The 23,175-nt window shown below is 43.0% G+C and overlaps 1 protein-coding gene across 1 annotated transcript; it reads left to right on the plus strand.

Moving 5' to 3' along the window:
• The first annotated feature begins 4,419 nt into the window (after window positions 1-4,419).
• Window positions 4,420-23,137, plus strand: sdhb (succinate dehydrogenase complex, subunit B, iron sulfur (Ip)). Its single transcript, XM_041205936.1, has 8 exons — window positions 4,420-4,689; window positions 11,317-11,462; window positions 12,287-12,372; window positions 14,799-14,935; window positions 15,495-15,611; window positions 16,284-16,385; window positions 18,013-18,135; window positions 22,954-23,137. The coding sequence occupies exons 1-8, from the start codon at window positions 4,627-4,629 to the stop codon at window positions 23,029-23,031; spliced, it is 852 nt and encodes a 283-aa protein (XP_041061870.1). The 5' UTR covers window positions 4,420-4,626; the 3' UTR covers window positions 23,032-23,137.
• The last annotated feature ends 38 nt before the right edge of the window (window positions 23,138-23,175 follow it).

The raw sequence follows: 23,175 nt of genomic DNA on the forward strand, positions 1-23,175 counted from the left end.
AAAAGTGAGGACAAGGGTGACCCTATCACGGTTCTGGAAGGGAGGGGAAGGGGTGAGGGCAGAGGTGCGGGAGATGGGTCAGACACGGCTGAGGGCCCTATCAACCATAGTGGGGGGGGGAATCTTGTTTAAGGAAAAAGGAAGACATGTCGGAAGCACTGTTTTGGAAGGCGGCATCATTGGAATAGATATGATGGAGGCAGAGAGAATGGGATGGAGTCCTTACAGGAAGCAGGGTGTGAGGAGCTGTAGTTGAGGTAGCTGTGGGAGTTGGTGGGCTTGTAATGGATATTGGTGGACAGTCTATCACCAGAAATGGAGACAGAGAGGACAAATAAGGGAAAGGAAATGTCGGAGATGGTCCATCAGGTGAGAGAGGGGTGGAAATTAGAAGCAAAGTCGATAAATATTTAAAGGTCCAGATGAGAGCATGAAGCAGCACCGATGCAGTCATCGATGTACTGAAAAAAGAGTTGTGGAAGGGGTCTGAGTAGGACTGGAACAAGGAATATTCCTTCTTTGAGCATTGAACCAAAGCCTAAAGTCCAGCATCCGCAGTTTTTTGCTTTTATCCTAAAGTCCAAAGCCTGACTCTACACCAAAACCTGTAAGCAGTGGTGCAGTGGCAAATTTTGAGATGCAGGAGCTCTAAGGAAATGTGAAATAAAAACAGAAAATGCTGGAAAATCTCAGTAGGGTGGCAGCATCTGTGGAGAGAGAAACAGAGTTAACGTTTCAAATCTGTATGACTTCTTCAGAGCTGTTGAGTTTTCCCAGCATCTTCTGCTTTTATTTCAGATTTCCAGCATCCGCAGTATTTTGCTTTTATTCTAAGAAAATGTGTTGGCCATATCATTTCTAAATCTACTATTAAGTTGTCCTCCTACGTATTAATCATTTAAGTCCCTTAAAGACAGTTTTAAGTGAAAAATGTTAGTGCCAGTAGGCATTTAATTTTGAACCATGTGGTATTTAGATCATTAGCATTTAACATAGCTAGAATTTCATTATGCAACTGTTTAATTATTTAATTCAAGCCTATTAAAAACATGAATTACAGAAAACTTTACTTACTTCTGAGTGAGGGGTGGTGTATAGAGGGGCCACTGTTTTTCTTGATTTATATTAATAACCTAAAACTGGGTGTACAGGACACAATTTCAAAATTTGCAGATGATGCAAGACTTGGAAGTATTGTGAACTGTGAGGAGGATAGTGACATATCAAGAGGATGTAGACTGGCTGGTGGAATGAGCAGACATGTGGCAGGTGAAATTTAATGTAGGGAATTGTGAAGTGACACATTTTGGTCAGACCAAGGAGAGGTGACATAAAATAAAGGGTACAATTCTAAAGGAAATGCAGGAGCAGAGAGATCTGGGTATATACGTGAATAACTCATTGAAGGTGAAGGAGCAGGTTGGGAAGGCAGTTGATAAATTATACTGAGCCCTGGGTTTTATAATAGGGGCACAGAGTACAGAAGCAAGTAAATTACAAACCTTCACAAAACATTGGTTCAGCCTCAACGGGAAGGATGTGAAGGTTTTAGAAAGGGTGCAGAAAAGATTTACGAGAATGGTTACAAGAATGACTTCAATTATGTGCATAGATTGATGAAGCTGGGGACGTTCTCCTTGGAGAAGAGAAGATTGAGAGGAGATTTGTTAGAAATGTTCAAAATCCTGTAGGGCCTGGATAGAATAAATGGGGAGAAGCTGTTCCGAGTGGCAGAAGGTTAAGAACCCTAAGGTAATTAACAAAAGGCCCAGAGGCAACATGAGGAAAAACTTCTTTATGTAACAAGTGGTTTGGATCTAGAATCCAGTGCCTGAGAGTGTGATGAAGACACATTCAATGGAGTTTTCAAAAGGGAACTGGATAATTATCTGAAAAGAAGATTTTACAAGGCTACATGGGAAAGGCGGAGGAGTGGGACTAGCTGAGTTGTTGCAAAGAACTGACACAGAGACACTGTGCTGAATGGCTTCCTTCTGTGCTGTAACCATTCTATGATTCTAGTGTACATTCAAGGAATTTGATAAACACATGAGCAAGAAAGAAGCTGAAGGTTACCCTGATAGTGTGTTCAACAAGTGTGGGGGGAGGCTAGTGTAGAACATAAACATCAACATAGATGGGGTGGGCCAAATGGCCTGCTTCTTTTTTTTATTCATTCACGGGATGTGGGCTTCACTGGCTGGGCCAGTATTTATTGTCCATCCCTAGTTGCCCTTGAGAAGGTGGTGGTGAGCTGCCTCCTTGAACTGCTGCAGTCCACTTGGTGTAGGTGCACCCAGAGTGCTGTTAGGGAGGGAATTCCAAAATGTTGACCCAGCGACAGTGAAGGAACGGCAATATATTACCAATTCAGGATGGTGAGTGGCTTGGAGGGGAACTTGTCGGTGGTGGTGTTCCCATTTATTTGCTGCCCTTGTTCTTCTAGATGGTAGTGGTCTTGGGTTTGAACGGTGCTGTCAAAGGAGCCTTGGTGAATTCCTGCACCGCATCTTGTAGATAGCGTACACTGCTGCTACTGTGCTTCAGTGGTGGAGGGTGTGAATGTTTGCAGGTGTGGTGCCAATTAAGCGGGCTGCTTTATCCAGCATGGTGTCAAAGCAGCCCGCTTGATTGGCACCACATCCGCAAACATTCACACCCTCCACCACTGACGCACAGTAGCAGCAGTGTATACCATCTACAAAATGCATTGCAGAAACTCACCAAGGCTCCTTAGACAGTACCTTCCAACCCCAAGACCATTACCATCGAGAACGACAAGGGCAACAAATAAATGGGAACACCGCCACATGGAAGTTCCCCTCCAAGTTACTCACCATCCTGACTTGGAAATATACTGCCATTCCTTCAATGTCACTGGGTCAAAATCCTGGAACTCCCTCCCTAACAGCACTGGGGTTGTACCTACATCTCATGGACTGCAGCAGTTCAAGAAGGCAGCTCACCACCATCTTCTCAAGGGCAAGTAGGGATGGGCAATAAATGCTGACCCAGCTAGTGAAGCCCACATCCCGTGAATGAATAAAAAAAAAGCAGGCCATTTGGCCCATCCACTCGCTGTACCACTCATGTGCACATGAACTGCAAATGCAGTGACAAACCAGCCCACGATTGGACCAGCAGCTTGAGAGCATTTTTCAAATATAAGTCAGTTGAACGTCCAACAAGTTTGGCAGGCCTCATTAAGTTGGACAAGCCTGCTTTAAATAGATGGTGCCAGAGCGGCGATCCAGCAGCACTACACCACTGTCTGTAAGATGATCAGGAAGACTTTGTAAATATGATTTGTAGATGTAATTTAGAGGGAAAAGTCAGTTGTAATCTTGCCAAGTGTGTACATTTACAAAGATTTTTTTTTTCACTATTAAATTTGTATAGTTTGTGAAACAGAAAATAGTTTATTGAAAAAACTTCTCTGTTAAAATAGTGATCCAGTGTAATGCATTCATGTATTATGAGTATGTGCAGTGTGCAATGACATTATTAATGTGAAATAGCAACCTTGGTGCTTGTCTTTTTTTTGCAAGTGCCTCCCAATATGTAACAACAATTAAGGAAAAAAATTATGTGTTTAATATTCTGTACAGTTTGATTTGTAAATTGTGTGCATTATGTCTGGTGTCTTGTGTGCATTAGTACTAATTCTACTGTTTTTAAAATTTGAAGGTTATTTGAATGTCATTTTCATATACAGTCAAAAAGTTGTCAATAGAAATCAGGAACACGGGACCTCCATTTTAACCTATACAAGACTAATTTGGACAAGTTTTACTGGTACCCTGCATTTCAAAGTTTTACTGATTTTACCTTGTGGGATAAAAATTGTCAAAATAATACAAATGGAGTTGGATTAAGAATTCTGAAGAAAAGTCATTGACCTGAAACATTAACCCCATTTATCTGCTTTGACATTCTCTTTAAAATCTACTTCTTCAACCAAGTTTTTGGTCATCTGAACTTAATATCGCCTTAACAAAAACAGAAATACCTGGAAAAAGTCAGCAGGTCTGGCAGCATCGGCGGAGAAGAGCAAAGTTGACATTTCGAGTCCTCATGACCCTTCAACAATTTTCTCTTCTCCGCCGATGCTGCCAGACCTGCTGACTTTTTCCAGGTATTTGTGTTTTTGTTTTTGATTTCCACCATCCGCAGTTCTTGGCTTTTATCTTAATATCTCCTTATGTGGCTCGACTATAACGCTGCTGTGAAGCACCTCGGGACGTTTCATTACGTCAAAGGTGTTTCATAAATGTAAATTGTCGATTCACCTGCCAGATCTGCTGAGTATTTCCAGAAATTCTGTCTCCCCTGCCCGCACCCCCCCGCCCCGGCCCTTTCTTGTGGGTTGAGAATTGCCAGGGCCCTGGCTGCTCCTTTAAGAGTTATGAAACAAAGCGGACGGCGCAGAGCGTGAGCGTCTGCTCGTTTTTCCGTCGGAGGACTGTTTTGACACTCGCCGGACGCCTTACCTCCCCAGCGCCGGTTTCATAATAACGCCTCCGGATTCTGCTTTCATTCGGTTTATTTTGTTGAGATCCAGCGCTGGTCATAGCGGCTCGCTTTGAGGTCGGTTTATTTCTCCCCCCCCCCCTCCCCGCACCGAAGATGGCGGCAGTGTGTCTGAGACGTAGCGGGGCCTGGATGCGGTGGCGGGCGGTCTGCCTCCAGGTGAGGAGAGAAGGGGCTCGAGCGGTATCCAGGAGGCTGACCTTTAACCCTCCGGGCCAGGGGAGGAGGGGCTGCACGCGCGCGGCCCCCGGGGTGGGGGCGGTAGCCGCAGCCGCGCGACCCCCCGGGGTGGGGGAGGGGGACGGTAGCCGCGCGGCCCCGGGATGGGGGAGGGGGAGGGAGAGGGAGCCGCTCTTCCACCGTCTGAAGGTCATGAGTACTCGGGGGAAGTTGAGGTCACAGAATCGTTAGGACGCTGATGGAGGCCTTTCAGCCCATCGTGTCTGCAGCAGCTCTCCAAATGAGCATTCTGACTTGGTACCACTCTCCTACCTTTTTCCCGTACGCTTGCACATTGTTTCAATTTAAATAATCATCTATTGCTCTCTTGAACGCCTCGATTGAACCTGTCACCACTACACTTCCAGGCAGTGCATTCCAGACTCCAACCACTTACTGCATGAAAAAGTTTTTTCTTACATCACATCTGATTTTTTTGTAAATCACTTTAAATCTATCCCCTCTCCGTCTTGATTCTTTTACCAGTGGGAACATTTCCTCCCTATCTACTGCATCCAGCTCCCTCATGATTTTGAACACCTCTATCAAATCTCCTCTTAACCTTCTCCTCTTTAAGGAGAACAGTCCCAAACTCTCCAATCTATCTTCACAACTAAAATTCCTCATACCTGGAACAATTCTCATGAGTCTTTTCTGCACCCTCTCCAATGTGTTCACACCCTTCCTAAAGTGTGATGCCTAGAACTGTTCACAGTACTCCAGCTGAGGTCTAACTAGTGTCTTATGTAAGCTCATCATAATCTCCCCGCTATTGTACTCTATGTCCCTATTAATAAAGCCCAGGATACTGTATTCTTTATCAACTGCTCTCTCCACCTGTCCTGCCACCATCAATGATATATGCACATATGCACTCAGGTCCCCCTGCTTCTGCACACCCATAAGAGTTGTACCCTTTACTTTATATTGTCTATCTATGTTCTTCCTTCCCAAAATTACCCCTCACTTCACTGCATTGAACTTCATCTGCCATCTATCTGCCCACTCCACCAACTTGTTTATGTCCTTTTAAAATTGTATTCTGTCCTCTTCAGTTTACAGTGCTTCCAAGTTTTGTATCATTCGCAAACTTTGAAATTGTCCCCAGCACACCAAGATCTAGATCATTAACGTATATCAGGAAAAGCAATGATCTCAATACCGACCCCTGGGGAACTCCACTACAAGTCTTCCTCCAGCCCGAAAAATGTCCATTGATCATTACTCTATGTTTCCTTTACTCAGCCAGTTTTGTATCCACGTTGTTACTGTCCCTTTTTTCCATGAGCTGTAACTTTTATCACAAGCCTGTTGTGTGGCACTGTATCAAATGCCTTTTGAAAGTCTATTTTCACCACATCAACAGTATTACTCACATCAACCCTTTCTGTCACCACTTCAAAAAACTCCAGCCAGTTAGTTAAACATGATTTCCGTTTTAGAAATCCACATTGGCTCTTCCTAATCAACCCACATTTTTCCATGTGACTACTAATTCTATCCCGAATAGTTGACTCTAGAAGCTTCCCCACTACTGAAGTTAAACTAACTGGTCTGTAATTGCTGTGCTTATCCTTACAACCTTTATTGAACAAGGGTGTAATGTTTGCAATTCTCCAGGCCTCTGGCACCTCCCCCGAGTCTAGGGAAGATCGAAAGATTATGGCCAGTGCCCCTGCAATTTCCGCTCTTACTTCCTTCAGAATCCTTTAATGCATCTCATCTGATCCTGGTGTCTTGTCAACTTTTAAGTACTGACAGTTTATCTAACACTTCCTCCTTCTTAATTTTGAACATAGTGAGAGAGTTTCCTCCTCTGTCACCATGACCTCAGTAGCACCTGCTTCCTTGGTGAAGACAGATACAAAATATTCATTTAACACCTCAGCTATGCCCTCTGCCTCCATGTATAAATCCCCTTTTTGATCCCTAATTGGCCCTACTCCTCCTTTTACCAGCCTCTTACTATTTGTGTGCATGAAAGAAGGCTTTGGGATTCCCCTTTATATTGGCTGCCCGTCTTTTCTCATAGTCCATCTTTGCTTCTCTTTGATTTTTCACCTCTCCTCTGAACCTTCTATATTCCGCTTGGTTCTCAATTTTGGTTTCTACCTATACCTGTCATGAGCACACTTTTTCTTCTTTGTCTTAATTTCTATCTCCTTTTTCATCCAGGGAGCTTTGGATTTGTTTGCCCTACCTTTCCCTTTTGAGAGAATATACTTTGACTGAATGTAAACCATTTCTTCTTTGAAGGTAGCCCGTTGTTCATCCACAGTTTTTGCCACCAACCTTTGGTTCCAGTCTATCTGGCCCAGCTCCGTTCTTGCCCCATTGAAGTTGGCTCTCCTCCAGTTAATTATTCCTGCACTGGATTACACGTTGTCTTTTTCTACCATCATCCTAAACCTTACGATGCAATGATTACTGTCTCCTAAATGTTCCCCCACAGTCACTTGATGTACTTGGCCCACCACATTTCCAAGAACTAGGTCCAACAGTGCATCCTTTGTTGCTGGACTGTTCACATCCTGCTGTAGGAAATTCTCCTGAATACACTCTAGGAACTCTTGCCCTTCTCTGCCCTTTACAGTTCCACTGTCCCAGTCTACATTCGGGTAATTAAATTCCCCCATTATAGCTACTCTATAATGTTTGCATCTCTCTGTAATTTCCCTGCAGATTTTTTCCTCTACTTCCTTCCCAGGAAGGATGTAGTTGGCGGTCTATAGACTACAATGAGCAGTGAGAATCACAGAATCTCACAGTGCAGAAGAGGCCCTTCGGCCCATCGAGTCTGCACCAGTGAGAAACACCTGACCTACCTACCTAATCCCATTTACCAGCACTTGGCCCATAGCCTTGAATGTTATGATGTGCCAAGTGCTCATCCAGGTACTTTTTAAAGGATGTGAGGCAACCTACCTCCACCACTTTCCCAGGTAGCGCATTCCAGACCGTCACCACTTTCTGGGTAAAAAAGTTTTCCCTCACATCCCCCCCTAAACCTCCTGCCCTTCACCTTGAACTTGTGTCCCCTCGTGATTGACCCTTCAACCAAGGGAAACACCTGCCCCCTATCCGCCCTGTCCATGCCCCTCATAATCTTGTACACCTCGATCAGGTCGCCAATCAGTCTTCTCTGCTCCAACGAAAACAACCCATGTCTATCCAACCTCTCTTCATAACTTAAATGTTTCATCCCAGGCAACATCCTGGTGAATCTCCTCTGCACCCCCTGCAGTGCAATCACATCCTTCCTATAATGTGGCGACCAGAACTGCACACACTACTCCAGCTGTGGCCTCACCAAGGTTCTATATAACTCCAACATGACCCTACTTTTGTAATCTATGCCTCGATTGATAAAGGCAAGTGTCCCAAGTGCCTTTTTCACCATCCCACTAACATGTCCCTCCGCCTTCAGAGATCTATGGACACACACGCGAAAGTCCCTTTGTTCTTCAGAACTTCCTAGTGTCATGCCGTTCATTGAATACTTGCTTGTCAAATTACTGCTTCCAAAGTGTATCACCTCACACTTTTCAGGGTTAAATGCCATCTGCCACTTATCTGCCCATTTGACCATCCCATCTATACCTTCCTGTAGCCCAACTTCACTGTTAACCACAGGCCAATCTTTGTGTCATCAAACTTACTAATCCTACCCTCCACATAGTCATCTATGTCGTTTATATAAATGACGAATAATAGGGGACCCAGCACTGATTGCTGTGGTACGCCACTGGACAATGGCGTCCAGTCACTAAAGCATCTTTCTGTCATCACCCTCTGTCTTCTACAACTAAGCCAATTTGGAATCCACCCTATCAAATTACCCTGTATCCCATGTGCATTTGCCTTCTTTATAAGTCTCCCATTTTGGACCTTGTCAAAGGCTTTGCTGAAATCCATATAAACTACATCAACTGCACTACCCTCATCTACATATCTGGCCACCTCAAAAAATTCAATCAAATTTGTTAGGCATGACCTCCCTCTGACAAAGCCATGCTGATTATCCCTGATCAAATCTTGCCACTCCAAGTGGAGATTGATTCTCTCCTTCAGAATTTTCTCCAATAGTTTCCCTACCACTAACGTGAGGCTAGTGAGTATAGTCTGTATAGTTCCCTGGCTTATCTCTACAACACTTCTTAAATAGCAGAACCACATTAGCTGTTCTCCAGTCCTCTGGCACCTCCCCCGTGGTCAGAGAGGAATTAAAAATTTGGGTCAGAGCCCCTGCGATCTCCTCTCTTGCCTCCTTCAGCAGTCTGGGACACAAATCATCCGGACCTGGAGATTTGTCCACTTTTAAGCCTGCCAACACCTCCAATACCTTGTCACTCCCTATATCAATTTGTTCAAGAACCTCGCAGCCCCTCTCCCCGAGTTCCATACCTTCATCCTCATTCTCTTGGGTGAAGACAGATGTGAAGTATTCGTTCAACACTCTACCAATGTCCTCTGGCTCCACCCGTAGATTGCCCCCTTGGTCCCTAATGGGCCCTACTCTTTCCCTGGTTATCCTTTTCCCATTGATATACTTATAGAATATCTTGGGATTTTCCCTACTTTTGCCAGCTAGAGCTTTCTCATATCCCTTCTTTGCTCTCCTAATTGCTTTCTTAAGCTCCACTCTGCACTTTCTGTGCTCCACTAATGCCTCTGCTGATTTGCTCCCCTTGTACCCGCTAAAAGTCTTTATTTTCCTTCTCATCGTATCCTGAATATTTCTGGTCATCCATGGTTCTCTGGGCTTGTTACTCCTTCCTATCACCCCAGAGGAAACATGTTGAGCCTGTACACTCCCCATTTCATTTTTGAACACCCCCACTGCTTGTCTGTAGATTTCCCCACAAGTAGCTGTTCCCATTCTACCTTGGCCAGATCCTGCCTTATTTTACTAAAATCCGCTCTCTCCCAATCCAAAACATCTTTTTGCAACTTGTCTATTTCTTTGTCCATAACAAGCTTAAATTGTACCATGTTGTGGTCACTACCACTAAAATGCTCCTCCACCACCACTTCAGCCACCTGTCTGGCCTCATTCCCCAGAATTAGGTCCAGCACTGCGCTGTCCCTTGTTGGACCCTCTACATATTGACCTAAAAAGTTCTCCTGTACGCATTTCAAGAAATCCACTCTATCCAAGCCCTTAACACTATGTCTATCTCAATTAATGTTGGGAGAGTTGAAATCACCTAATATAATTACCCTATTGTCATTGTTTTTACACACCTCCACAAATTGTGCACATATTTGCTCCTCAATTTCCCACTGACTATCTGGGAGTCTATATTAAACACCTAACAATGTGGCTGCCCCTTTTTTATTCCTAAACTCTACCCACGAAGCTTCATTCGATCCCCCTCCAAGATATTTTGATGAGGTGAGAGACTGAGAAATATTAGTATTTAGAGGGATTTGGGTTTCCTTGTGCATGAATCAGAGTTAACATGCCGGTATAACAAGCAGTTAGGAAGGCAAAAGTGATGTTAGCCTTTAATACAAAGGATTGGAGTTTTAAAGTAAAGGGGTCTTGTATTGGGTTTTGCTGAGACCACATCTTGAGTACTGTGCACAGTTTTGATCTCACCTAAGGAAGGATATATTTACTTTAGACAATGCGGTGACGGTTCATTAGATGATTCCCTGGATAAAGGGATTGCCCTTTTGAGGAGAGATTGACTAGACTAGACCTATATTCCCTAAAATTTAGAAGAATGTAATTGAAAGACACACAATTCTTAAGGGGCTTGATGGTGGGAGGATGTTTTCCCCTCGCTGAGGCAGGTAGATCTAGGAATCAAAGTCTCAGGGATTAAACATTTACCACTGAGATTAAGGAGAAATTTCCTCATTCAAAGGATTGTGGTTCTTTGGAATTCTCCGCTGCACAGAGCTGTGGATGCTCAGTCATTGAGTATATTCAAGACAGAGATCAATGTTATGGGGCAGGGGAGCAGAAAATGCTGGAAGGTGGAGCTGAGAGGTAGATCAGTCATGATTCTTATCGAATGGCGGAGCTAGGATAAAGGCCCAGAGGCCTACAGATGCTCCTATTTCTCATGTTCTTCAAACCAAGAGCAATTGTTTTGTCTTCCAACAGCACCTGTGTGTCTCTGACCTTGACTGGCACTTTGGGTCGAGTCGGAAGCGTGGAAACCTTTGCAGATTGCTCGGCTTTCGTGATCTTAGGATCTCTTTAGTTACTGTGAGCTGCTGGATAAAGCATTCCCCTTGGCTAAATGCTACTCATCGCCACGATGAGCTAAAAAGCAACACCAATAAAATTCATTGCGCTTACACAAAAATGTTCATAGTCTGACGCACAAACCACGCCTGAGATGGGGACAATTTACTTAATTAGGATAATTCTGGTAACCCTGGTTCCTGAGATATTAAGTAGTGTCGCATCTTGGCTAGCTAACTAGACAAATCCAGTTGGGTACGTTTTTTTTGTAGTGAACTTTGACTGAGTGTTTAGGAGAAACTTAGTTGTTTGGATTTTGTTTGGAATATGGTTCCTGGATTGACCTCCTGCTTTATGTTCCATTGCAGCCGTTTCGCAATGCACAGACAGCAGCGGCTGCTGCACCTGCAGCACAGAAAGCATCTCGCATTAAGAAGTTTGCAATTTACAGATGGAATCCAGATAAGCCTGGCAACAAGCCTCATATGCAAACCTATGAAATTGATCTGAATGCGTGAGTGTCTTTAAAGGGAAGTTCACCAGGTTTCGCACCTGAATGGGACAGTGTTTTTTCTGATTTTTGTCATGTTTTAATGTGACAGTGCCCTCTTCGTCATAGTACTACTTGGGATAGAGCGATTTTGATTTTTTTCTAGCAGGGTTGGGAGCTGTGGAGTGCAGCAAATGCATAGCAAGGGAAATTTTTAAAAAAGACCTTCTGATCTGCCAAATCCATTCCTTACACCAGCCTGTGCGTAAACTCTCTCTTGAGTTTGTTTAATCTCAGGAGTGAGATGAATGACCAGAGAGAAAACTGCCAAGAAGAGAAATTTCAAATTTCTTCTGGATCGCCCTGTGCCACTTGGTAATGTTCCAAGATATGGGTCTAACGTTACAATCTCCTGACTATTTGTATTCTGTAATCTTTCTCCTGCCCCTGTAGTATTGGTAGTGTTTCTCTTTACCTCCTGTATTTGCCTAAAAAAGCTTAGCGCAGTAAAGATGGAGCAAGCATTTCTTGGAAATGTTCCCTCTGTCCAACTCTACAATACTCTAATGCTGGCCGCCTGTGCACCTTCTACATCCTTCACAGCACGACTGTCGGGTGTTTCTCCAACCTCCCAGGTTATAAGGTTTTAAATTCCCTCTGACAATTTTGTTGGCTATCCACCTCTCCCCTTATTTAAGACAGACTTAAAACCCAGCTCTTTGAACCATGTGGTCAGACATCCTAATGTCTCCCTCTTTGGCTCTGTCAATTTTTGTCTGATTAAGCTCCTGCAAGCAGTGTTTGAGAGAATTTAAACTGATATTTCTGTTGTAACACTAAATATACAGATGTGGTCCGATGGTGCTGGATGCTCTTATCAAGATCAAGAACGAGATGGACTCCACATTGACCTTCCGAAGATCTTGCAGAGAGGGTGAGTACATAACTTGGTGAGCAAGAGAGCAGCAGTTTGGTGTCTCTGGATTTCAGAACAGAATCAGTATTGCGTTGGTGTCTGTGGATAGAAACCAGGCTATAGATGAGGTAAGTGTAGATATCCAGACGTTTGTTAAGTCCCATTCTTAAAACAATCATTAGTATAGTTAACAGCAGCCTCTGAGCTGTGGAGGATGACAAAAATTCTTGAATGATCTACATGCACATCTCAGATGTTTGCAACACCACTCTAGTGTCAGCAACAATTGACTCCCTTTGTCCTAAACCCACCCACTTCAATGTTCCACTGAGGCTTGTGGTTTCTTGCTGAAAATGCCCAAAGAATGAGTTGATGTTTACGGCCAGTTTTTGCTGCCCAACTGCTATGCCTCAGGCCTCAGCTGTATCTCTAAGGCCCACATGTCCAATGAACCTTTAACTAAGAATTGAGTTTCTAAGTTAGCTGCTGCTATGAGATGGTAATCGCTGACTGTGTGGCAATGGTACTTGGGCGGGTTTGGCTTATGTAAATGGTTGAGATTCTATAGCTGCAATCACAAGCAGAATTCTGAAAGATTGTAATATATTGCCTAGCAGAAGGAGTCTGACACAGTCAAAATCAGATCCCCCTTTTATTAAGTGGATTTAGTAATGTCTATGTAGTTAAAATGGAGATTGAGGGATCAGAGAAACTGAGGCAATATTTACGAGAAAGGAGTGTGGCACCTGTCAAATGCCGGGAAACTAGGAAATGTTGGGAATGAGGAGGTTCTTCTGAATTTGATGGCAGCATCCGACTAGAATTTGGTTTTTGCTCCGTTTCTCATTCAGCAGCTGGCCCAGATTGAACACTGGCTGATGTGAAAGGCAACACTATAAGACAGCAGCCATGGACCACTTGGGACAGTTTCAACACCAAGAGACATAGTTGGGGTTGCAGTGGGGTCTTGGCTAAGAAGGAGAGAGGAGAAAATGTACCGTAGGCAAAGAGGCAAATGAATTACGCCAGGCTTGCTTGAGGTGAAAATGCTTTTGCTCCATCTAGCCCAGAAGTAGTGCTCTACAAGCTCTTGCCTGTTGGATTAGCATCTCTCACCTCCCTTAAAATGCCAGATTTTCCTGGTCCAAGGAAACTTCTGTTGGAGACATTGGCCCTGAACGTCCTTGGAGTGGCTGTCAGCGTCGGATTGCCACTCAGTGCCCAATTACTTCACTCAATTTTTTTTGATCCTATTTCACCTGACCTTCCAACTTAGGCTGGGCAAGATCCAGGTAGTGCAGTGCATTCCCGGGGCCCAACGTGACATCCAGCAGAGTTGAAATGAAAGAGGCCGTAAACCAGGTAAATTTAACGGTCCAGTAAAATTTAAATGTTCTTGACCAGCAAGGGAGAAGGTAAGCATCTCGGGTAACTGGATAGGATTGGGGGGTAGGGGAAGAATTGGAGATCCAGGAGGAGAGATTGGAGGCGGTGGGGGAGTGGGGAAGGAATCTGAGGCTGTGGGGGAGGAAACGGAGGCTTGTGGGGGGAATCAGAGCTCGGAGTGAGAGGGTTGGTTGGGCCTCATATTGGGTCAGATGGAGGGCAGTGGGGTCAGGCCGGGGATAATTTGGGCCTGGCCTGTGGGGTGGAGGGTGTCAGGACTCTGCTTGGTGTGGGGTGGGGTTGTCAGTGGGTATGTGGGGAGACCCCTAGGGGTTATGGGGTAGTTGGGGTTTGAGGGCATTATCTGGCAGGGCAGGGGAGTGTGGGTGGTTGGTCTGGGTCTGTAGAATAGTTAGCCAGTTTGAAGTGGTTTTAATTCTCCTGTCTGGGTAACCATTGCTGTAACACATTTGGGACTATCCGAAGTTTGTGACTTAAATTGCACTTTCAAATGGTTCCCAGTGCAAGTCAATTGCTATGCAAACCCTCCCTGGGAACTCCCGAATGGGATTCCCCAGCGCATCTATTAAATATTATAATTATCAATTTGCCTCTTGGAGTGGGATACTCATTCGACCCCACTGTGCCACAGTTGAACTGGGAGTAGACTTGTTGAGGTCAGGTTTCCCGTTTTAACAGTTGCATCCTGTTGTCCCTCCTGTCCAGGACAGGGTGTTAAAATTCCTTCTGAGTCTCTGCTGTAGAGCTCATGCCAATGCTGCAAATATAAATATGCTTCACAGGTCAATTCTGCTTCATCTAGCATCATTGTGATCTGGTTTATCCTGCTCGGTGTCATTGTTTGATTTTTTTTAATAGAAAAGTCAATAAACTTTGGAGTCTTTCTTTTGGAGCTGATTTGACTGACTGCTTTGTATGCTTAATTTTAAACGGTACAGTACTGTGCAGATTTGGAGAGCTAGCAGTGTGGAGCTTTAGTGAAAGTGTTCAGAAAACATGAACAGCTATGGATTTCATACATGGATATCTGTTCTTAGGAATATGTGGCTCCTGTGCCATGAATATCAATGGTGGCAACACATTGGCCTGCATCTGTAAAATTGACAGCAATCTCGGCAAAGTGACTAAGATCTACCCACTACCTCACATGTATGTGGTGAAGGATCTTGTTCCGGTGAGTTCCCATCTTGCCCTTTTGTTGCCTCTGTATCTTTCCATTCACTGCAGCAGGGATCCTGGGCTCCATTGTGCGCTCTTCTGCAACAATCCAGGTTGCAATCAACAGCACACTCTGTTATTGCACCCTGAACTCTTTAAAAGCCTCATGTCGTTAAAAAAATATATAGTTTACATCATCTTTATATTTTAGAATGTTCAATAGGCGTCTTTGGTTCATTAGATGCTCAGTATTTCAGGATATTTATATAGTTTTGCCTGTGTCATGAGTAATCTGCTCCAAGGCATCTGGTGACTTTTCTGTTTTGCTCCCCTGCAAAAGCAGCTCCCCACAATGACATGGCTAAAATTACAGGCTCACTGTATGGTGAATTAAGGCTATAAATACATTTTCTAATGTTCATTCAATTTAACAGTTCACTCTCATCACTGGACTACCCTGCTGCTTAGTGTAATGGCCTTAAATCTGTCTACTAAAATAATTTCCATTTTGGTATCACTTAAGTGCCTTGATGATGTATTAAGATTGACTTTGACTTGCTTATCATTTGCTCCAGGACCTGAGTAACTTTTATGCTCAGTACAAGTTAATTGAACCATATTTGAAGAGAAAGGATGAATCTCAAGGGGGCAAGGAACAGTATCTGCAGTCAATAGAGGACAGACAGAAACTGGTAAGGCCACAGGATGATCTTTATAAAGGAGGTAACCATCTTCTAGTAGTCAAAATTGCAAACTTGAACTGAGAACAGTGGGAAGGGGATGTTATCCCTTCACAATAGGACAATGATCTGTAAGTTCAATATGAAGAGCATGATAGGGTTGGGAAATGTTCTACTCTGCATTTGGTATTTGCCTTAAGCATGTGTATGAACACAATGATTCCAACCTCTGAAGAACATCACCAGGTGTATTAGCAAAACACTCCATATTTATCTAGCAGTGTGTTAAACTAACTGGTCTCAGTTTTAACCGAGGGCAGTTTTTGACCTGTAAATATGAACGCACCTGTGCTTCGCTGCTGCATTACACTGGAGATTATTTTCTTCAAACTAAGCCAAGGTATTAAGTTCTTTTTAATATTATACATGACACCTGGCTGGTACTTTATGGATGATTATGTCTTAATTTTATTGTACTTTGCCTATGCTGCTGTAAAGGCTGTATCACATTAAATGAATTACACAAAATCTACCACATTTCTGACTGGTGCATCTTCAGCTGTTTTTGTGTTAGAGACACTGAAGGATGCAGCCTTTTGCAGAGAATTGTACATTTGGAAGGAATTTAGGCAGAAAAGTTTTGCTTGCTGGATTTGAAGTAAATTTGTTTGCTCTTTTTGTCAGGATGGTCTTTATGAGTGCATCCTCTGTGCCTGTTGCAGTACCAGCTGCCCCAGCTATTGGTGGAATGGAGATAAATACTTGGGCCCCGCTGTCCTGATGCAGGTAAATCCATTTGCTTCAAACAGAACCTGTACATACTTCAGAGAGTTTTAATTGTTAGAGAGTGGTTTTGTCTGCCGTGTCTTAACTCACAGGAAGTCTCATGCCCCTAGCACCCCTCCACTTGCTGCCCTATATCAGCTTCCGGTCAAGCACCATCTCTATTTTAAAACTCTCATCCTTGTTTTCAAATCCCTCCAGGCCTCATCCCTTCCTATCTCTGTAATTTCTAGACTCTCAACCCTCTGACATATGTGCCCCTCTGATTCTGGCCTCATATGTATCTCCAATTTTAATTGCTCTGTCATTAGTGGCCATGCTTTCAAGCCTCTAGCTCTGGAATTCCCTCCCAACATCTCTCTGTCTCTGTTTCCTCTAAGACACTCCTTAAAACATCTTTGACCAAGCTGTTGGTCATCTGACATCACATGTGGCTGAGTGTCAAACTGTTTTGTCATGCACCTGTGAAGTGCCTTGAGGCATGTATTTGCATAGCACCTTAAATGTAGTAACATGTTGTTGTACTTATGGAGCTGCATGAATAAACTTTCCTATGCAGTTTGGTAGACTCCTTAAAAGCTCAAAGTACAGAGGGATGCTATTCAGCCCATCATGTCTGTGCTAGATTAATCCCACTAATTTGAAGCCCTGTTTTCAAACAGTTACCCAGATTTCCCTTAAGATGAAACATGCCTGTTTCAATCATGCTTGTGGCATTTACATAATTGATCCGACTGCCGGTGCTGGAGTGAGACTTCAAGAATTTTGGGGCCGAAGCCTTTAAATCCAACATGTTGGAGGGAAGTGATGAAAGAGTGGGACTTGCTAATTTTGCACAGATTGGGAGAACTGCAATGCACATGGATGAATTCAAAGTCAAGTAGATGACGGCTGAGCATTACTCTGCCAGAAGGCAAAATAACTTGAATTTATATGCCATTTCATGAAAATGTTGTTCTACACTATTCAAAAAAAAATCCAATAATATGAATTTTGTAATATAAATAAAGTAGGACTTCAGTACTCTTAAACTTTTAACATAGTCATGGGACAACCCAGAGTGCTCGCAAGCAAACCAGTTTAATCTTTGTAATTGCTGTCTGTGTTAACATAGGCAAATCTGATAGAGGTCTTGCAAATAGTAGATGATTAATTTGCTTTTGAGTAATGCCAGGGGATCTTTTTGCATCCATCCACTTGAAGAAACTAGAACAGGCAGATAAGGTGTCAACCACGTGGCAATCCAGGACACCCTTAATTATTGCATTAAACTTACATTTGTATTTAAGCTCTGGAATGAATCGTTAACCCATAACCTTCTGTACCATAAGCACTTTTTTCCTCCAGGTGCTGACTTTCTATTGTGTATTGATGTAATTTTTCTGTAAATTCTGGGAATATTGATTTTTATTTAAAGGAGACAGCGACCCTGAGGTTTATGTAAAATCTATTTGTAGTCTTCAATGGATAATTGACAGGCTCAATGGTGACATTCATGGGTACCAGGTACTATTTACTTGATGAATTTTTAACAGTACTGCAGTTTGTTTCACTTCATGTAGTTTAGGATACTTCCATAAGTTTGAACGAAATCTACTTTTCTGATTGGTTCATCTTGATTACATTTCAGGCATATCGTTGGATGATTGACTCCAGAGATGAGTTCACAGAGGAGCGCTTAGCTCAGCTGCAGGATCCTTTCTCGCTCTATCGCTGCCACACCATCATGAACTGCACAAGGACTTGTCCAAAGGTAAGTGTTCATGCAGCCACAAGAAGCCTGGTATTTTGGAAGACTACATCTCTGCAAATGTTATGGGAAGGAATTGTCCTTACAAATTATTCATAGAATAGTTACTGAATAGTAAAACAACTACTTGCATTAACAAGGTACTTCACAGGAAGGTTATCAAGATAAAATTTGACACTGAGCCACAAAACTTATCAGGACTTGTGTCTCTAAGCTTGGTTAAAGTAGGTTTTGCAACATGTCCTAAGCCCTCATCGCTATTAAGAGATGGGCAGCTGAAGGTGGGGCTGCCAATAGTTGTGTAAAAATAATTGGGAAGAGGCCAGAATTGGAGGAGTGCAGAGATCTCAGGGTTGTAGGGCTGGAAGAGGTTAGAGAAACATAGAAACTAGGAGGAGTAGACCATTCGGCCCTTTGAGCCTGCTCCACCATTCAATATGATCGTGGCTGATCCTCTATCTCAATGCCATATTCCTACTTTCTCTCCATACCCCTTGATACATTTTTGGATATTAGGGGCATCAATTTCTTTCTCGAATATACTCAGTGGCTCAGCCTCCACAGGTTGACCACCCTGAGTGAAGAAATATTTTCTCATCTGTCATAAATGGCCTGCCTCATTTCCTGAGACTGTGGCCCCTGGTTCTAGACGCCCCAACCAGGGGAAACATCCTCCCTGCATCCAATCTATCTAGTCCTGTTAGAATTTTATATGTTTCAATCAGATCCCCTCTCATTCTTCTAAACTCTAGTGAACACAGGCCCAGTTGAACCAATCTCTCCTCATGTGACGGTCCTGCCATCCTCGGTTATCAGCCTAGTGAAGCTTAGTTGCACTTCCTCTATGGCAAGTATATCCTTTTAGGTAGGGAGACCAAAACTGCATGCAACTCCAGGTGTGGTCTCACTAAGCCCTGTATAACTACAGTGAGACATCCCTATTTCTGAACTCAAATCCTCTTGCAATGAAGGCCAACATACCATTTGCCTTCCTAATTGCTTATTTACTTTCATTGATTGGTGTACAAGGACACCCAGATCCCTTTGTACATCCACATTTCTCAATATATCACCATTTAAATAATACCCTTTTGTTTTTCCACACCAAATCATATAACTTCACATTTATCCTCATTATACTGCATCTTCCATGTGCTTGCCCACACACACAATTTGTCTAAATCACCCTGAAGCCTCCTCGCATCCCACCCAGTTTTGTGTCATCAGCAAACTTGGAAATGTTCCATTTAGTTCTCTCAACCAAGTCATTTATATATATCGTGAATAGCTGGGGCCCAAGCACTGATCCATGCGGTACACCACTAGGCACTGCCTGCCACCCAGAAAAAGACCCATTTACTCCCATTCTGTTTCTGGTCTGTCAAACAATTCTCAGTCCATGCCAGTATATTATCTCCAATCCCATGTGCTTTAATTTTGCTCACTAGCCTCTTATGTGGAACCTTATCAAAAGCCTTCTTGAAATCCAAATACACCACATCCACTGGTTCTCCCTTATCTATTCTTCTAGTTACATCCTCAAAAAAAAACTCCAGTAGACAAGTATGATTTTCTTTTCGTAAAATCATGCTGACATTGTCTAATCTTGTTAATGTTTCCAAGTGTTCTGTTACCACTTCTTTTATAATAGACTCTAGAATTTTCCCCACTACTGATGTTAGGCTAGCTCGTCCGCAATTCTCTCTCTCTTTTTAAAATAGTGGGGTTATATTTGCTACCCTCCAATCTGTAGGAACTGCACCAGAATCCATAGAATTTTGGAAGATGACCACGAATGCATCCAATATTTCCAGGGCCATTTCCTTTAGTACTCTTGGATGCAGATTATCAGGCCCTAGGGATTTTTCAGCCTTTAACCCCATTAATTTTTCTGGTGCCTTTTTTTTTTAACTAATACAAATTTTCTTCAATTCCTCCCTCGCACTAGACCTTTGGTTCCCTAACATTTCTGGGAAATTGTGTGTTCATTTCTTCCACCATTTCTGACTATAACGGACCTACATTTGTCTTCACTAATCTTTTTCAGTCCGTTTTTAATGTTCCCTGCAAGTTTACTCCCATTTTCCCCTTCTTGATCAGTCTTTTTGTCCACTTTAGCTGAATTCTAAACTGTTCCCAAGCCTCAGGTTTGCTGTTTTTTCTGGCAATTTTATATATGTCTCATCTTTGGATCTAATACCATCCCTAATTTCTTTTGTAAGCCATGTTTCCCGCTTTATTTTTGCGCCAAACAGGAATGAATAATTGTTGTAATTCATGCATACATTCCTTAAATATTAGCCATTGCCTATCCATCATCAACCCTTTTAGCAAGGCTCCCCAATCCATCATTGCCAACTCGTGCCTCACACCCTCGTAGTTCCCTTTATTTAGATTCAGGACCCTAGTTTTGGATTCAACTTCTTCACTCTCCATCCTAATGAACAATTATATCATATTATGGTCGCTCTTCCCCAAGGGACTCCGTTTAACAAGGTTATTAATTAATCCTTTCTCATTGTACAATACCCAGTCTAGGATAGCCTGCTCTCTAGTTAGACCAATACGTTGAGGAACTAAAAAACCATCACATACACACTCCAGGAAATCCTCCTCCACACTATTATTGCTAGTTTGTCCAATCTATGTAGATTAAATTTACCCATGATTACAATTGTACAGTTATTGCATGCATCTCTAATTTCCTGCTTAATGACTTCCCTTACATCTCCATTACTGTTTGGGGGCCTATAGACAACCCCCACCGTTTTCTGCCCCTTGGTGTTACTTATCGCCACCCAAACAGATTCCACATCATGATTTTCCAAGCCACTATCCTTCTGCACTATTGCATTGATTTCCTCCTTTACTAACAATGTTACCCCACCTCCTTTCCCTATTTCTCTATCCCTGGATGTGCAGTTCCCATCCTTGGTCACCCTGCAGCCATGTCTCTGTAATCGCAACTATATCATAACCATTTATATCTATTTGCACTGTTAATTAATCTACCTTATTGCGAATGCTCCACGCATTAAGATACAATGCCTTTAGACTTGTCTTTTTAACCTTGTTAGTCATATCTTTATTTTACATTATGATCCCATTTGTTTTTCACCCTTGTTTTTTTCTGCCTTCCACTTTTGATTCCTCCTTCTGTTTCTATCCTTGTTTCCCCCTCCCATTCTAGTTTAAACCCTCCCCAAATACACTAGCAAACACACCACCTTCCACCTTCCCCCAGAACTGGTCCCAGTGTCGCAGGAATCTGAATCCCTCCCCTACACCATTTCTTCAGCCACATATATCTGTTATTTCTACTCTCGCTAGCACGTGGCACTGGTAGTAATCCTGAGACTACCACCTTTTGAGGTCCTATTAAAGTTTACATCCTGACTCCCTATATTCAACTTGTAGGACCTCATCCCTTTTTTAAACCTATGTTGTTGGTACCAATATGTAACACGACCACTGGCTGTTGACCCTCCTTCAGAATGCCCTGCAGCCTCTCAGAGACATCCTTGACCCTAGGACCAGGGAAGCAACATACCATCCTGGAGTCTCTTTTGCGGCTGCAAAAACGCCTGTCTGTTCCTCTTACTATTGAATGCCCTCCCCTCTTGTGCAGCAGAGCCATCCATGGTGCCATGGACTAGGCTTCTGCTGCTTTCCCCTGAGAAGTCATCTCCCCCAACTGTATATCTGTTAAAGGGTCAGCCACAGGGGACCCCTGTACACAGTCTGATGGTCACCTATCCCCTTTGTCTGTTCAGTCTTGACCTGTGGCGTGACCATCTGACTGAGCGTGCTGTCCACAATCTCAGCATTGCGGATGCTCCATAGTGAATCCACCCACAGCTCCTGCTCCAAAACACAGTTAACCAGTAGCTGCAGCTGGACACGCTTCCTGCACACAGTTGCCAGGGACACTGGAAGTGTCCATGACTTCCCACATAGCACAGGAGGAGCATATTACAGGTGTGAGCTCTGCTGCTATGACTTCCCTTTAGATTAAGCTCGGTAGTTACTCCCTTTAAAGAATACTAATTACACTAGGGGCCTTATTCCACACCAAACAGTCCCATTACAGTCCAAAGTCCTCACCTTATTTTGTTCAAACTAATGGACTGCAGCAATTTAATTCATAGAAAAAGTAGTTTAGCTGCTGCTCTTTTCAAATCTCCCCCAGGAAGGGCAGGGCTAAAGAGGTTACAAAGGTGAGGAGGGCTTTTAAAACAAGGGTAAGAATTTTTAGGAGAGAGGTGTTCCCAGGCTTGGAATCCAATGTACGTCATTGAGCATGGGTGATTGGGATGGTACAAATTAGCATTTAGGGCTAGAGTTTTGGATGAGCTCAAGTTTATGGAGGATGCAAGGTTGGCCAGAGATCATTGGGTCTGGAAATAAATCAAAAGGCATGGATGAGTATCTCAGTAGATGCACTGAGGCCGGGTGCAGAAAAGTTCCATTATGGAGGTGCAAAGTAGATGGTCTTGGTGATGGAGAGGACATGAATACAATGCCAAAGATGCACCAAGTCAAGTTCAACTTTTGGAATGGTGATAATGATAAAGATACCTTGAATATTATCCTGAAGGAGAGAGCAAGCATTCAGAGAAGATAGTTAGTTGATCTCTAATCCAAATCATGAACACTTAAGTTTAAGGTAAGCTTGTTCCTTGATTGTTTCCTTGCCCCAACATTACACATTATTGGAGACTTCAAAGCCTTAATTTCAGTTTCATTTATGGTTGCTAAAGTAACTTTTGTTAGATACTCATTGTCCACTTGAATTGAGTGACTGATTTTCTTACCTTTCAGGGTCTAAATCCAGGTCTAGCAATTGCTGAAATTAAGAAGATGATGGCAGTGTATAAAGCTAAGGCTGCAACTGCATAGTTGTGCGTATCTGGATTTATCTATTGTATAATTATTGTAAAACTTTACAATTGAAGTGGTTGTTTCAGGTATGGAAGACAAATCAATAAATCATTCTGCTGTGTAATTCAGATTGTTACTTTTTTTTTATATATAAATACAGTC

This window comes from Carcharodon carcharias, chromosome 15, assembly GCF_017639515.1.
Source record: "Carcharodon carcharias isolate sCarCar2 chromosome 15, sCarCar2.pri, whole genome shotgun sequence".
Classification (NCBI taxonomy): Eukaryota; Metazoa; Chordata; class Chondrichthyes; order Lamniformes; family Lamnidae; genus Carcharodon; species Carcharodon carcharias.

What these genes read in the sequence shown, in the direction of transcription:
- sdhb (XM_041205936.1), top strand. Translation starts at nt 4,627, where the DNA reads ATGGCGGCAGTGTGTCTGAGACGTAGCGGGGCCTGGATGCGGTGGCGG. An exon ending in TATGAAATTGATCTGAATGC is followed by an intron (nt 11,463 to 12,286) that starts GTGAGTGTCTTT and finishes CTAAATATACAG; the next exon opens with ATGTGGTCCGATGGTGCTGG. An exon ending in GCACAAGGACTTGTCCAAAG is followed by an intron (nt 18,136 to 22,953) that starts GTAAGTGTTCAT and finishes CTTACCTTTCAG; the next exon opens with GGTCTAAATCCAGGTCTAGC.